At 41.9% G+C, this 14,847-nt stretch overlaps 1 protein-coding gene across 1 annotated transcript in view; it reads left to right on the top strand.

Annotated features, from left to right (window-relative positions):
* The window catches only part of DLEC1 (DLEC1 cilia and flagella associated protein), a 56,862-nt gene that overhangs the window by 28,759 nt on the left and 13,256 nt on the right, over positions 1 to 14,847 (top strand). Inside the window, exons 19-25 of the mRNA XM_077808418.1 lie at positions 4,230 to 4,388; positions 6,195 to 6,334; positions 6,573 to 6,726; positions 10,577 to 10,687; positions 11,774 to 11,904; positions 12,621 to 12,809; positions 13,353 to 13,420. Of these exons, the coding sequence (XP_077664544.1) occupies positions 4,230 to 4,388; positions 6,195 to 6,334; positions 6,573 to 6,726; positions 10,577 to 10,687; positions 11,774 to 11,904; positions 12,621 to 12,809; positions 13,353 to 13,420 (952 nt within the window). The remainder of the gene's footprint in view (positions 1 to 4,229; positions 4,389 to 6,194; positions 6,335 to 6,572; positions 6,727 to 10,576; positions 10,688 to 11,773; positions 11,905 to 12,620; positions 12,810 to 13,352; positions 13,421 to 14,847) is intronic.

Below are 14,847 nucleotides of genomic sequence, written 5' to 3'. Positions count from 1 at the left end.
GATAATGATGGGATATAATGATATATGTATAAATATAACCTTTCACCTTTTGGGTGTCTGACGTTTGGTACTATCTAATGGTTGGTGAGTGGCCTATGTGAAATGAGTTGGTGGTCTCAGTCCAATACCTAGAAGAAATCCCTTATTTCATCACTAGTTAGAACTCTTATTGTAATAGGTGTACATAAACTAGAGGGCTGCACAATTCGTTGCTTCTATAGGCTGAGCTCAAGGCACACATTGGGGCTCCTTGCATTCTTCCATTCCCCACCACAAGGTCCCTTTATGCTACCCTAACTTCCTCCTCTATTTCAGGGACTCCTTGTAACCCACTTCCACCTACCCCATGCCAGGGGTTCTGTTTGCACCCTATCCCATTCCCTCCATTCCAGCGTCTCCCATTCTCCCTCCCCATTACAGAGGCTCTGTATGCCCCTTCATTGCCCCCTCTGCCACATTCCAGGGGATGTGTGTCCTCCATTCCTCCCTCCCCCTATACCACTGTCCCCCATTCTCCCCTTGTGATGTCAGGAGCTCTTGTGCTCCGTGTTCCGCCATCCCCACATGCCTTCCATACCAGGGTTGCCCGTGCCATAGGATCTATGTGTGACGGGTTCTCCCCAGGCTTTCCACCTGGAACTGGGGTACCACTGAGCCCCCTGACCCACCAGCTTGGACTCCCTCTCACACTGTACTGCTGTGACAAGCTACAAAGCCCTCCAGCCTGCACTTTCACCAGCATACAAACAGGTAGGGACACACCCAGCTGCAGTTACAAGCAGGCTCTCTGACCAGCCCTGCATGGGAAGGCTACTCTCAGCTACTCAGGCATGCACCTCCTCTGAAGTGTAAACCCAAAATTATACCGTCTTGCATTGCACAGGGAACTGTACAGCGTAAGCTCATAAAATTCACCCCCCTCCCTCAATGGGGAGAGGAATATGCAACAGCTTTTGTTACACAACAGCCCCTGAGTTATGATTCCCACACACTTCACTCCAACTCAGTCGTTTAGATAAAGCAAAAACAAGTTTATTAACTACAAAAGATAGATTTTAAGTGATAAGTGATAGCAAACAGATCAAATCAGATTACCTAGCAAATAAACAAAACCGCAAACTAAACGTAATATACTAAATGGATTAGATATGAATAGCAGATTCTCACCCTAAGAGATGATACAAGCAGGCTGTAGTTTCTTAAGGGGCAAGCTGCACTTGCTTTACAGCTTGGAATCCCCAGGTGTTTCATTCACAGGCTAAAAATCCCTTTAGTCTGGGTCCAGCACTTCTCCCAGTTCAGTCTTTATTCCTCAGGTCTTTTCAGGAGTTTTCTTGTGTGGGGAGCGAAGAACACCAGATGATGTCACTACCTGCCTTATATAACTTTTGCATATGGTGGGAATCCTTTGTTCCCAAAGCTTGGTTTCCAGACTGGTCTGTGGAAAAATACTGACATCCCAAGATGGAGTCTAGAGACGTGGTCTCATCACATGTCCTTGTAGGGTCATAGCAGCCATCGTTCACAGCCTGTTTGGAGCATTGACAGGAAGGTTTACCAGGTGGGGGATAAGCTTCTCCTAAGGCCTGTTGTTTTTTCCTGATGGCCCATTGCTCTGAATTGGCCCTTCCAATGTATTCAAAAATGATACATGCATACAAATAGGATAATCATGTTCAGCAAATCATAACCTTTCCAATGACATCTCACATAACCCGTCTTGCATAAAATGCATCATAATTATGCCATAATCATATCATAATAATATCACTGTGAAGATTATGGGGTGCAGTGTCACGCTGTGTATTTGTGTACCTACCCCTGTCTTCTCATGCCAGTACCTCTGTATCCTTCCCCCCATGCCAAGATCCCTGCATTTTTCTCCCCGACCCATGCTAGGGGCTGTGTGTATGCCCCCCCATTCCCTCCCATCGTATTTCTTTTCTTTCTGTCTGGAAGATAAGTCATTCAGCATTTTACACTGTATTGGGACAATAAGCAGAACTGAAATGGGGGGTATTTTTATACTGGAAGGTGTTAATGGTTGCCATCAACCAGTTCTTCCATTTTTCTCTGAGACAATTACAGAGGTGGCTAAAGCTGCTGTTCCGCTAACCAGATGCCAGGGGCTTCATGTGTCCCCCTTTTCCCTCTTCCAATTTTCACCAGAGTCAATAGGTTTCTGCCCTTTGCTGCCTAAAACATTTTTGGACATTTTGAAATTAATTAGATGTTATTGTGTTTCATACACAGAAACAGATAAATGCCATCAAGTTGAGTGTAAGCCAAATTTATGTGGCACTGTCTACGCAAGCAGCCAAACTCTTTTCAACCTTGTTCTGAGGGAACAGAGACAGGACCCAGGGCTGACACTCTTATAATTAATTAGTAATTTTTCTAGGGTATAGACAGTGCTCTGAGATAATCCTCGGGTTGAAGTACAAGGCTAGATTTTCAAGGGGCTAAAGTTTTTAAAGGGGTTTAGTTTTCAAGGGGCCCTTTAAAATCTCCTTTTTGTGCATACAGTTTGTACCCCTCAAATAAATGATGAAGAGAAATCGGAGTAATCTAGTTTATGCCCACAATTGGGTAGGTAGGGCAGATTTGAGTTGTGGGTGCAGTTTGTGCCCGCAGTTCATTTTTGCAGGTCTAAATTGTGTGGCTGCAAATTGCTGCTACAGACAGGTAGCCTGGGCCTTCGAGAAGTCTGGCCCACAGCGTAGGGAAGATACAGGTGAGGCAGTGTGGGCGGGCTTCCTCTGCTGCTCCCTGTGCTATATATGTTCTTTGCAGAAAGGGCCTAATCTAAAACCCACTGAAGTAAATGGAAAGACTCCCATTGACTTTAGTGGGCTTTGGATCAGGCCCGAAAAGAGGATTTCAGTCTTTAGGGTTATCAGAAGCCTTTTCAGGAGTACTAAATTCACATAAAAGTACTGGCATGAATGTCACCCAGATAGTAACGATTCTGTCACCACCTGTCCTGTAACCGTAAGTGCTTCTGTACTGTGCAGTTTTGGCCGAAAGCCCTAACACCAGAAGCATGCTCACTGCACAATGGCCTCAGCCTGGTTACTCCTTGCAGGATAACACCAACAGCTCTTCCAGTCCCGAGTTTCCCCCAAAACCGTCTGACCTGGACCTGCAGTATCCAATACCTTTCACTGGATACTGACAGAGGTTGTTAAGCTTGCTGCCTCCAAAGAGCTGTTAGTTTAGCTGAGGACTTTACCCTTCCGTTTAATACACAGCACTGAGATGGATTGTCTATTAAAAGGAACGTATTTAAATGATAATAAGTAAGAACAGAAGACACGGATATGATTACAAATAAAACAAAACACACTTTCTAGTGACTAAAACTTAACTTCAGCAAGTTACAATTTTGTTGAAGCAGGTTTCTCACCAAAAGTCATTTCCAGCTACTCTTGGTGTGCAGGCCAAGAGGATCCACTCTTCAGGAACTCAAAAGGTGCTGCTTCCCCTTTGTCTGCCAGGTGATGGATGCCAAACTGTCACTCTCTTTCTGCTTATATTTACCAAGGTCGACTGTCACCCTTTCAAGAGCCAGGAAGGCTGCATCATAATCATTAAGTTGTCTTCTCCCCCACCCCATGCATTTAGCTTGATGGCTTTTTTTATCTTATATGTAGATGTAATCTTCATTGTCTTCTGAGGTATTACCTGGCTCAGTGTACACTGGAGACACAGGAAAACAGGCCAGGACAGGCCTGTCTAGGACAGGCTGGGCTTAGAGTCTAGGCCTGTCTAGGACAGACTGTTTCCAAAACACCTTTTAAGAACATATTTCCAGCACACATTTATATTTGTTTATACACCACCCGTACATTCATCATTCAATAATATTAATGACCAGCATGTTATTGGTTTGCATACCTTACATGACACCTTTTAGGTACAGATTATGCGAACAGTGTTTTGGGGGAATGTGTTTGTCGCAGGCCAGAGGTGAGTTATGGTATGGGCTGCCGTCTGCCTGTTAGCATTGAGGGACTCCCGGGCCACAAATGAAATCTCAGTGTAGTGCGATGTATTAGTCAGAAGAAGGATATTTTCTTGATGATTTTATGATCTCTTCTGTATTAGAAACTGAACCTTTGCTTTCTGTTATAAGTTAATGTAAACACAAATCTTAGCTAATGTATGCTTTTTAATCAGGCAATTTCGGTATTGATATCCATTTTAATGTATATTTCTTGGTGTCCTAGGGTCCAGCTCTCTCTATCGATGTTCCATCACTCCATTTAGGTTTGATTAAATTGGGAGAAAATGTGTTAAGTACCTTTGAGATTCAAAACCTAAGTCAATTGCCAGCATGGTGGAGAATGCAAGAAAGTCAAGCTTGCTTAGCTGAAAGGAACGAAGATGTAAGTCGTTCCAAGAGGTTCTTCATAAGACTGGTAATATAGTTCTGTACGACTCTGCCCAGAACCAGCTACACTATCTTCTTTATCATTTGTGTCTCAGCTCCCAGGGCACTAAATTTCATCCCCCAAATCAGAAAAGTAATTTTCAGTTTTCTTATGATGATGAACAAACTGATTTTTGCACATCAAGAAAGTACAGCACAAGTCTTATTAAGTGCAATAATGTTTAGCTATTTTTCTTTGTTTCTATTTATAATGTGCCTAGGACAAATTCCCTGCTGGCCTAATTCTGTGATATGCTGAGCATATCCTCCAGGGGCAGTGAATGACCTCAACTCCCACTGCTGTTAATAGGAGCCTCCTGGAAGGATATCAGCACCTTGCAGGATTGGGCCTTATGGTCATTAAACAATACATTTGAAAAAGTGCAAATTTGTCACAAAAACAACTATAAAACTTCATACCCAACAAAATACCAAAAGCATTGTTTATGATCACCTAGAATGTTACGTATCAAATATATTCCATCCACGTTCTTGACCCCATTGTTTGTCGAGGAAATCTTTCTTCTCTTAGATGGTATCTGTTGGCCAAGAACTGGCTTAGACATGGTTTAAAATGGTGGTCACACTAATGTTCTTGTGTACCTGTCCCCAGTGCCAGATTTATCTGTCTCACTCCCCAGAATATTTTGGCACTGTCCATCTTGGTACATTCGTAGCTGTTATGAACAGAGAGCTATTATGAACAGGAAGGTGTATCTCTGCCACCCTCACTGAAAACCAGATTTGGTCCCATGTTCTTTCAAGGGAAAGATCTGGACATAGTGATTCATGCCACTGTCATACTCTGCCTGGGGTACATATTAAATCTCTTTGGAGCCTGATGCTGGAAATTTGTTAAGCAAGTACATTACATTGGTCCTTTGTAATCTGAGTTGGCTGCCCATGAGTTTCTGGATTAAGATGATTAAGATTGTCTTTGACATATAAAGGCCTGAAACTTACTTACTTTGAAAGATCATGTCTCTCTTCATATTATACAGTTGCAGTTAAGGTCAGCAGAAGCAAGATGGAGGTTTCTTGTTTAAAAGAGAAGGGGCTACTGGCAGGGTGTTTCCCAGGAGGGCCTGTTTGCTTTGGAACACACTCCCCACTTTGGTCTGTGATAGCCAGAATATGTTGACCTTCAGACCATGCTACAAATCCAGGATTTTGGGGGTAGGGAGGCTGGTGGCAGAGGGTTGACTCTGAGGAGCATAGGGAGCTGTATCGGATATCTGATTATTGCTAGCATATGGTTGCATTTGTGGCTGGATTTGTCATGCTTTGTGTTTTAAAATAAATGTCTAGGGCACCTAGAATCTGGGATAGATGCTTTTTATTTTTATATAAAGAATCATTGTAGGTCCATATCTCTAAAACAAAGAAGGCAAAATTCTGCCCTTCGAGTTGTTCATGTAATTCCTACTGTAGTCAGTAGAAGTTGGACATGATTGTTGGCCAAAATTTGGTCTAAAGACATTTTGTAAGCACAGCTTTCTTGGACAGAATGGGTCAGGCTAGCAGAACTAAATGAGGGACCCTATCTAGTTAATTAAAAGTTACTTCTTACCTTAAACAGTGAAAGATCCACAATGTCATGTGCTGTATTCTCAGTCTCCTGATCGATATCCTGAGTTCTTCAGTTTGGGTCTTTAGCTGCATGGTATGCAAAGCGCTTACCAAACTGAGAACTTGGGTTCAGCATTTTACATTGCCTAGCAAGGTTTTGAGTGACATTCACATTTGTTTCTCTATCACCTAGGCATCCCCATTCACGATTCAGCCATCTGATGGAGAATTACCTCCTTTGGGCAAATGCAGCGTGTCAGTTCTGTTCAGGTCCTTGCTATGTCAACGTCTCCAGACAGTATTAGAGCTAGATGTCGAAAATGGAGAAGGAAGGTGAGGAAAAAAATGGAAGTTTTCCTTTAAGCCATATTTTAGTTTTGATATTTTTGTCTCCTGAAACACCACGGACAATGACCCACACCTGCAGCACTCAGAATAGTATAATATATCAATAAGCTGCTCAATTACACATATTGCTAAATTAACACTACCCTCATGCTTCCCAGAATGTCTGTGTAAATTCACTAACTACGCAACAGTAAAACTGGGCCATTTCTGGGTCTATTTCCAGTCATCTTCCTGTTTTTGTTGAAGTTCAGACCCCCCAAGCATGTCTGATGTCTAGTCACTTGGTGTTCAGTGAAATTTATATTGGAGTTCCAGCACAAGCTACTGTCAAACTCTTTAACCAGACACTGCTGCCAGCAAAATACTTTTGGGAAGAGGTAAGTGACTTTCTACTGTGACAGTAGTGACACTAAACTGGGAGGAGTGGTAGATACGCTGGAGGGTAGGGATAGGATACAGAGGTACATAGACAAAATAGAGGATTGGGCCAAAAGAAATCTGATGAGGTTCAACAAGGACCAGTGCAGAGTCCTGCAATTAGGACAGAAGAATCCCATGTACTGCTACAGACTAGGGACCAAATGACTAGGCAGCAGTTCTGCAGAAAAGAACCTAGGGGTTACAGTGGACGAGAAGCTGGATATGAGTCGACAGTGTGCCCTTATTGCCAAGAAGGCTAACAGCATTTTGAGCTGTATAAGTAGGGGCATTGCCAGCAGATCGAGGGAAGTGATTATTCCCCTCTATTCGACATTGGTGAGGCCTCATCTGGAGTACCGTGTCCAGTTTTGGGCCACACTACAAGAAGGATGTGGAAAAATTGGAAAGAGTCCAGTGGAGGGCAACAAAAATAATTAGGGGGCTGGAGCACATGACTTATGAGGCGATGCTGAGGAAACTGGGATTGTTTAGTCTGCAGAAGAGAAGAATGAGGTGGGATTTGATAGCTGCTTTCAACTCCCTGAAGGGGGCGTTCCAAAGAGGATGGATCTAGACTGTTCTCAGTGGTACCAGATGACAGAACAAGGAGTAATGGTCTCAAGTTGCAGTGGGGGAGGTTTAGGTTGGATGTTAGGAAAAACTTTTTCACTCGGAGGGTGGTGAAGCACTGGAATGGGTTACCTAGGGAGATGGTGGAATCTCCTTCCTTAGAGGTTTTCAAGGTCAGGCTTGACAAAGCCCTGGCTGGGATGATTTAGTTGGGGATTGGTCCTGCTTTGAGCAAGGGGTTGGACTAGATGACCTCCTGAGGTCTCTTCCAACTCTGAATTCTGTGATTCTATGACACAAGATAGGGGCTGAGCTCTGTAGTTGCTATCACAATACAAATAATAAAAAATAATAATAAGATAACTTCTGCGATGTGTCCTATGTGTGGTGACCCCTTGATTGGGTCATCAGCAGGAATTAAATCTGGGAACTCCTGCTCTGAAGCAGCGGTACTCAACCCGGGGTCCGTGGCCCCCTGGCAGTCTGTGAGCCCTTTCAGGGGGGCCGCATGGTCCCGCAGCTGAAACCCGGTGCCCCTAGCCGCACGTGGGGCTGAAGCTGGGAGCGGTGCGGGGCTGAAGCCAGCATCCCCCTTCCCCAGCCAGGAGCGGCACGGGGCTATCCCTTGCCTGCACCCTGAGCTACTTCCCTGCCCACACACAGCCCCTAGCTATGCCCTCCCTGCACCCTGAACCACAGCCCTCACTGCACACAGCCCGTAGGTGCCCCCCTGCCTGCACCCTGAGTGGTTTTCATACTTTTTGAGCTGAGTCCCCCCTTTGAGTTATATTTTTTGGTTGCGGCCCTCCACAACCCAGACTGGTTGGGTGGCCTGCTGAGGTGAGTCAGGGGGTGGAGGTGGTGCTCCATCCCTGGACTCCCCTGTGCGGAGCTGGCGCGAGCCCCACCAGCCCTCATCTCCCAAAATAGAAGTCAAACTATGCCTATGCCTATGCCTAAGGGTCCCCTTCCCACCCCCTGCTTTGCCCTGGAGTTTTTATAGCATGTTGAGGGGGGCCTCAGCAAGAAAAGGGTTGAGAACCCCTGGACTAAGGCACAATCCTTTCCCCTTCAGCTAAAGGAGTAACTCTGTTAACTGGGAGCAGTAGATCTATCTTATTCTCTATGTTGACTGGCCACTAGAGAAGCGACAGGACACACTTAGCCTGCGTGTTACACAACGTATTGTGCTGTGTCAGGAATTCCATTGATTTATTGGAGTTAATTTATGATTCTGTGATTATATTATGAGGTAACTGAGAAATCCCTCATTCTGGACTTCTATACCACATTTGGGCTTTGGAGGCAGACTTGTGTGGGAAAAGTGTACATATAATAATAATTACTATTAGGGCTGTCAAGTGATTACAAAAATTAATCACGATTAATTGCATTGTTAGAGAATAATAGAATAGCATTCATTTAAATATTTTGGATGTTTTCTATATTTTCAAATATATTGATTACCACACAGAATACAAAGTGTACAGTGCTCACTTTATATTATTATTTTTATGTTATATATATTATATTATAATATTACATTATTATTATAAATATACAAATATTTGCACAGTAAAAAACAAAAAAAATAGTATTTTTCAATTCACCTAATACAAATAATGTAGTGCAATCTCTTTATCATGAAAGCTGAACTTACAAATGTAGAATTATGTAAAAAAAAAATAACTGCACTCAAAAATAAAACAATGTAAAACGTTAGAGCCTACAAGTCCCCTCAGTCTTACTTGTTCAGCCAGTCGCTCAAACAAACAGGTTTGTTTACGTGTGCAGGAGATAATGCTGCCCACTTCTTGTTTACGTGTCACCTGAAAATGACAACAGGTGTTTGTATGGCACTGTTTGTAGCCAGCGTTGCAAGATATTTACATGCCAGATGCGTTAAAAATGTCCCTTCATGCTTCAACTATCCTTCCAGAGGACATGTGTCCATGCCAATGACGGGTTCTGCTCGATAATGATCCAAAGCAATGCTGACTGACGCATATTCATTTTCACCATCTCAGTCAGATGCCACCAGCAGAAGGTTGATTTTCTTTTTTGGTGGTTCAGTTCTGTAGTTTCCGCATCGGAGTGTTGCTCTTTTAAGACTTCTGAAAGCATGCTCCACACCTCGTCCCTCTTCAGATTCTTAAACCTTGGGTTGAGTGCTGTAGCTATCTTTAGAAATCTCACATTGGAACCTTCTTTGCATTTTGTCAAACCTGAAGTGAAAGTGTTCTTAAAATGAACAACATGTGCTGGGTCATCATCCAAGATTGCTATAACATGAAATATATGGTAGAATGTGGGTAAAACAGAGCAGGAGACATACAGTTCTCCCCCAAGGAGTTCAGTCACAAATTTGCATTTTTTTTTAACGAATGCCATCAGCATGGAAGCGTGTCCTCTGGAATGGTGACCAAAGAATGAAGGGGCATATGAATGTTTAGCACCTCTGGCACGTAAATACCTTGCAATGCCGGCTACAAAAGTGCCATGCAAACGCCTGTTCTCACTTTAAGGTGACATTGTAAATAAGCAGGAAACATTATGTCCCGTAAATGTAAACAAACTTGTTTGTCTTAGCGATTGGTTGAACAAGAAGTAGAACTGAGTGGACTTGTAGGCTCTACAGCTTTACATTGTTTTGTTGTTTGAGTGCAGTTATGTAACAAAAAAAACCTTTATTTGTAAGTTGCACTTTCACGATAAAGAGATTGCATTTCAGTACTTGTGTGAGGTGAATTGAAAAATACAATTTCTTTGTTTATCATTTTTACAGTGCAAATATTTGTAATAAAAACAATAATATAAGGTTAGCACTGTACACTTTGCATTCTGTGTTGTAATTTAAATTAATATATTTGAAAATGTAGAAATATATCCAAAAATATTTAATACATTTCAATTGGTATTCTATTGTTTAAAAGTGCGATTAATTGTGATAAAAAAATTGAGTTAATTGCGTGAATTAACTGTGATTAATTGACAGCCCTAATTACTATTAAAAAAAAAAGTAATGGACAAAAGCATCTAAGTAACTGAACGTAGTGGAATTAAAGTGCATGTAAAGTGTGTCCAGACTCTACATATCAGATCTATCATTTTCCTGAAACATATAGATTCTCTGTGTTGCTTCATCCTGATAATCATTTCCAATTTGGAGATGAATTTTTAATGGCGTAGATTTCATCACAGTTAACTGAATGTTCAAGTGTTTATCCTACTTGATAGCTTATCGGAAGTCAGTCAGCTTTCTGCTCTGCCAGTGTCTCCCCAAGAAGTGGCACTTTGGGCCCACATGAAGAAAAAGAATTGTGTATAGAGCTAACAGCTAATATTATGGTAAGTTTAAAAACTGGTCTAATTTTAATAGCACAGAGAACACTGGGATTCTTATTTCAAGACCATGTGGCAAAAACAGTATTTGCAAGTACAGTACAATGCAATTGTGCATAGAATCTGTCTCAAACTGCCTTTCAGATATGCTTTATAGACTAACATGATTGAAGACAGAAGATAATATGATTTAAACTATAGGCACCTTAAATTGACTTTGTAACCGGCTTGCTTGCTGCTTTGTTTTATTTTTTTTCTACTATTCCCTTTTCTTTACACTTTATGATTAATGCTGCTTTTGTAATATACAAAACTATTTTTGACCTTTATTCTTAATACATATTAAATTGATTAAATTTTACTTTATGGTCCTGAAAACATCTTCCTTACATTAATTCTCACCATTTTTCTCTCTCATTCTAAGGCTTGGCTACATCTAAAACTTAGGTCAATCTAGCTCATTTCTCAGGGGTGTGAAAAATTCACACCTCCGAGAGACATAATTGTCATCCTAAACCCTGCTATAGACACCATTAGGTTGACAGAAAAATTCTTCTGTCGACCTGCCTACCACCTCTCATCCTCTTGAGAGAAATGGGAAAACCCCTTCCGTCACTGTGCAGCTGCAGCGCCATAACTATGCCACTGTAGCATCTGTAGTGTAGACATATCCTAACTCTTCCTTACCTGGAAAAACTTAAAGGAGGGAGGTCAGAATTAATGTGTCCAGACAATGAGATCCATTTCCACAAGCAGTCCTGCACTGAAAAGACAGGCTTCTACCACAAAATGTGGCAAAAATCAGTAATGGTGCATTTTTAGGTTTACAGTATTTGATGTTGATGCAAAACATACAGTAACATCAGCAAATTTTTAATTTGGTATCTACTACCAAACAAATCTGATGCAGTGTTTTGGTAGGAAATCCATGTCAAGCAACCTGTAAAACTTCTCAGTCTTCCCCTGCAATTCTGTTCGTTTTTTTAATCCAGTAAGATTTTTACCTGTTTTACTAATACATTTTTGATGATGACATCTTTTGTCTGTATGTTTGACTCCATTTACAAAGAAGATGTGACTTTCTCCTGTTAGGATGAGCTGAATGACCTTACCCTCTGCTGTAGCATAGAAGATATGATTGAACCTCTTTTTATGAGCATTTCTGGCCAAGTAAAGGGACTGCATGTCACATACTTGATACCTTGTGACAGTAAAGTTACCAGGTAAATGAAGGTGTTATAAAATAATCACCCAGACTTGTTTGTTGGTTTTTAACATCTAATACACTGTAATAGTCCATCTATATTCTGATTGAATATCTTTGCTTTCTCTGCTTGGAGTGAAAGAATTAGCCCTCTCACTGCCAGCCAAAGGATGGGGATCCTATGCCCATCATACCTTCACAAGCCAAAGTAACTGTCTGCAATGTTTAAAATATGTAAATTTAACTCTCAGATATGGATATTAAAGTATTGAGTTCTATACCATACAATTTAAGATCAAATATCCTGGGCTGTTTCGAAGTTTTCCTGCCACATTGCCAAATCTGGTATATAACAAATGCAACTCTCCTTGATAATTTCAAAGCCTACGTCTGCCTGGAATTTTTAATTGTATCCTTGTGATACCTAACATGACTACTCTGTTTCAGGATGTACTTTAAGTCCTTGTTGTTTCTTTTTTTCAGGTGAGCCAGAAATAGTTTTAATTTGGCAGATCAGCATAATCACTACACCTGAAATAAATTCCTACAGGAATATAATTGAGGGAAACCAATACTGGCAAATGCTGATGGTATAAATCTTAGGCTAGCTGGTCCTTTTAGCAAGGGACATCAAAATTGCCTTATGTTGGAAATCTCAACTCTGCCTAAACTGTTTCTATGCTATGAAGAAAGAGGAGTGCTAGCTTTAATATCTGACGTCACTTTTATCTTTAGTGATGAGAAGCAAATGTTACAAAGTCCTCAAGATCTTCTGTTGGACTTTGGATCTGAAGTTGCATTGAGGAGCATAGTAACACGCCAACTAATACTTACCAATCATACTGGAATCGATGCTCCATTCACACTAGAAGCTGAATATTTCAGTAGCTGTCCAGTTACCACAGAGGAACAAGGAAACAGTCTGTAAGTTGTGCCTTTTTTGCTAATGAATCAGATTCTCAGCCTGATTTTCCTTTCATGTTGCTGTGTAAATTTGGAATAATTTCATTGAAATGGAGGTATACTGGTGTGAGGGGACAATCCCCTATTGCCATGCCACTTCGTGCAATACTGGGTGTTTCTTGAGTTGACTTTGCTTTGCTTATGAGAAATGATGAATCCTCTGGCTGAGGTACTATGATTGCAGGCCATCAACTTTTGCAGGAAACACAAAGGGCAGGATTCTCATTTGGTGTAAATAGCATTGCACTATTGACATTAGTGGAGCTATGCTGATTTACACCAGCTGAGGATCTGGCTTACGGAATCCTGAACTTGTGTCTTGGCATTTAAATGGCTTCACATATAAAGAAGCTATTTTAAAAATTCATTTAGCAGGTGATTCTAGGAGGTCTGTCTTTGAGCAATAGTTACCCACAATCTAGGAGTTTGGTTGAACTAGCTTGTAAAGTTAGCAAAGACTTGTGCGGCTCACAGACTTATCATTGAGTCTTTTCCTTTTACAAGCTCCACAGCCAGCCTGGTGAAAAGAACAGCACATACCAGAAGACATGGAGCCAAGAGAGCACAATCAGGTATGAGAAAAGCTATTTTTATTGGCCAGAAAGATATCTCCTCACAATTGGCACACTCAGCAACAGCATTTATGGAAAGAGGGCTGAATGGAAATGGAAATCCCTTTATATTAGAGTTTGGGCCTCCAGGACAGGACTGAAACATACTGGTGGACATTGTGGGGCTTGCCCACAGCATTCAGTGTCTAGTCTGTAGATAGAGGAGTCCAGGCCCCAGGGCAGTCAATCTGGTCCTTTTTACAAGCTCTAAAATTTAAAAAAATTAGGCCAAATTCCAAGCTGATTTCCATCCCCTGCAGCCTCATTGATTTTAGTAGGGTTGGATGGACTGACCAGACAGGATTTGATCCTTTGTTGTTTATTATTTATATTGCAGTAGCTCCCAGAGGTCCTAATCAGGAAGGTTCACAGCTCCGTTGTGCAAGGTATTATACCAGTACAAAGAATCAGACGCTGATACCCTTATTCATCTAGAGGAGCACCTTACTTCACAAGTAGCCATTCAGACTACTTATAAAGTAAGGTGCTATGAGTGAGTAGTGATATCAGAATCTAGCCAATAGCAAATAAAACATAATTTAAAAGGCGCAATAGAAGGTCTACTCCCAGGGGAATTCTGTGCCAGCGCGCGTGTGCATCATTCATGTGCCACAGAAAATAACTTCTGCCGGAAAGTTGCTGCAGTTACACCTTTTGCCCACCAGGGTCCGCTGTGGCTCTAGAACAGAGCAGACACTCTGGGGCCCTCCCCTGCTGCTATAGGGAAGAGAAAACACTGTGTTCCTTGCAGCGCCCTGCCTGTGGGGCCAGGACAGAAGACAGGGGATATGGGTGGACAGGCAGCGAGGGGCACACGGGGCTGGTGGGGGCATCACAGACTAAGGGCTAGTGGGGCAGGACAGACAGGTGCAGGACCACATGGGGACAGGGGTAGATGTGCCTGACTGAATGGGAGAAGCTAGGAGTCAGCGAGGGTCTGTCTGGGGGAGAGGCCCCAACTGCCTAACAATCCTGCCCTTCCTCCCCCAAAAAACCCTGTTTCATATTTCTCCCACCAACAACCCTCCAGGTACACTCCCAGGATCCTTTTTTCCTCAGCTCCTCTGGTGCCTCTGACTCCCCCAAGCCTTTGCCCTGCTTCTGACAGGTGTGGGAAATAGGGTCTGTATTGTCGTTTAAATTAATTACTCAGAGTTCTGTATTTATATGCCTAGTAAGGAATCTATTTGTCAAAAAACATTTCCTGAATCTTTTTCGTTGTCTGTATCGTTACAGACATACTGACTGACTGACAGGAATTTTGAAATAAAGTACCAAAAATAATGGAAACTGGTGTGATTATATTGTTTTATTTTGACAAATAAAATATGAGAATTTTGCAGAATTTTTAATTTTTTGGCACAGAATTTCCCCAGAAGTAAATGCCT

Source organism: Eretmochelys imbricata, chromosome 2 (assembly GCF_965152235.1).
Source record: "Eretmochelys imbricata isolate rEreImb1 chromosome 2, rEreImb1.hap1, whole genome shotgun sequence".
Lineage (NCBI taxonomy): Eukaryota > Metazoa > Chordata > Testudines > Cheloniidae > Eretmochelys > Eretmochelys imbricata.
The sequence above is the reverse complement of the archived record's forward strand: the minus strand, read 5'-3'. Positions and strand labels throughout refer to the sequence as shown.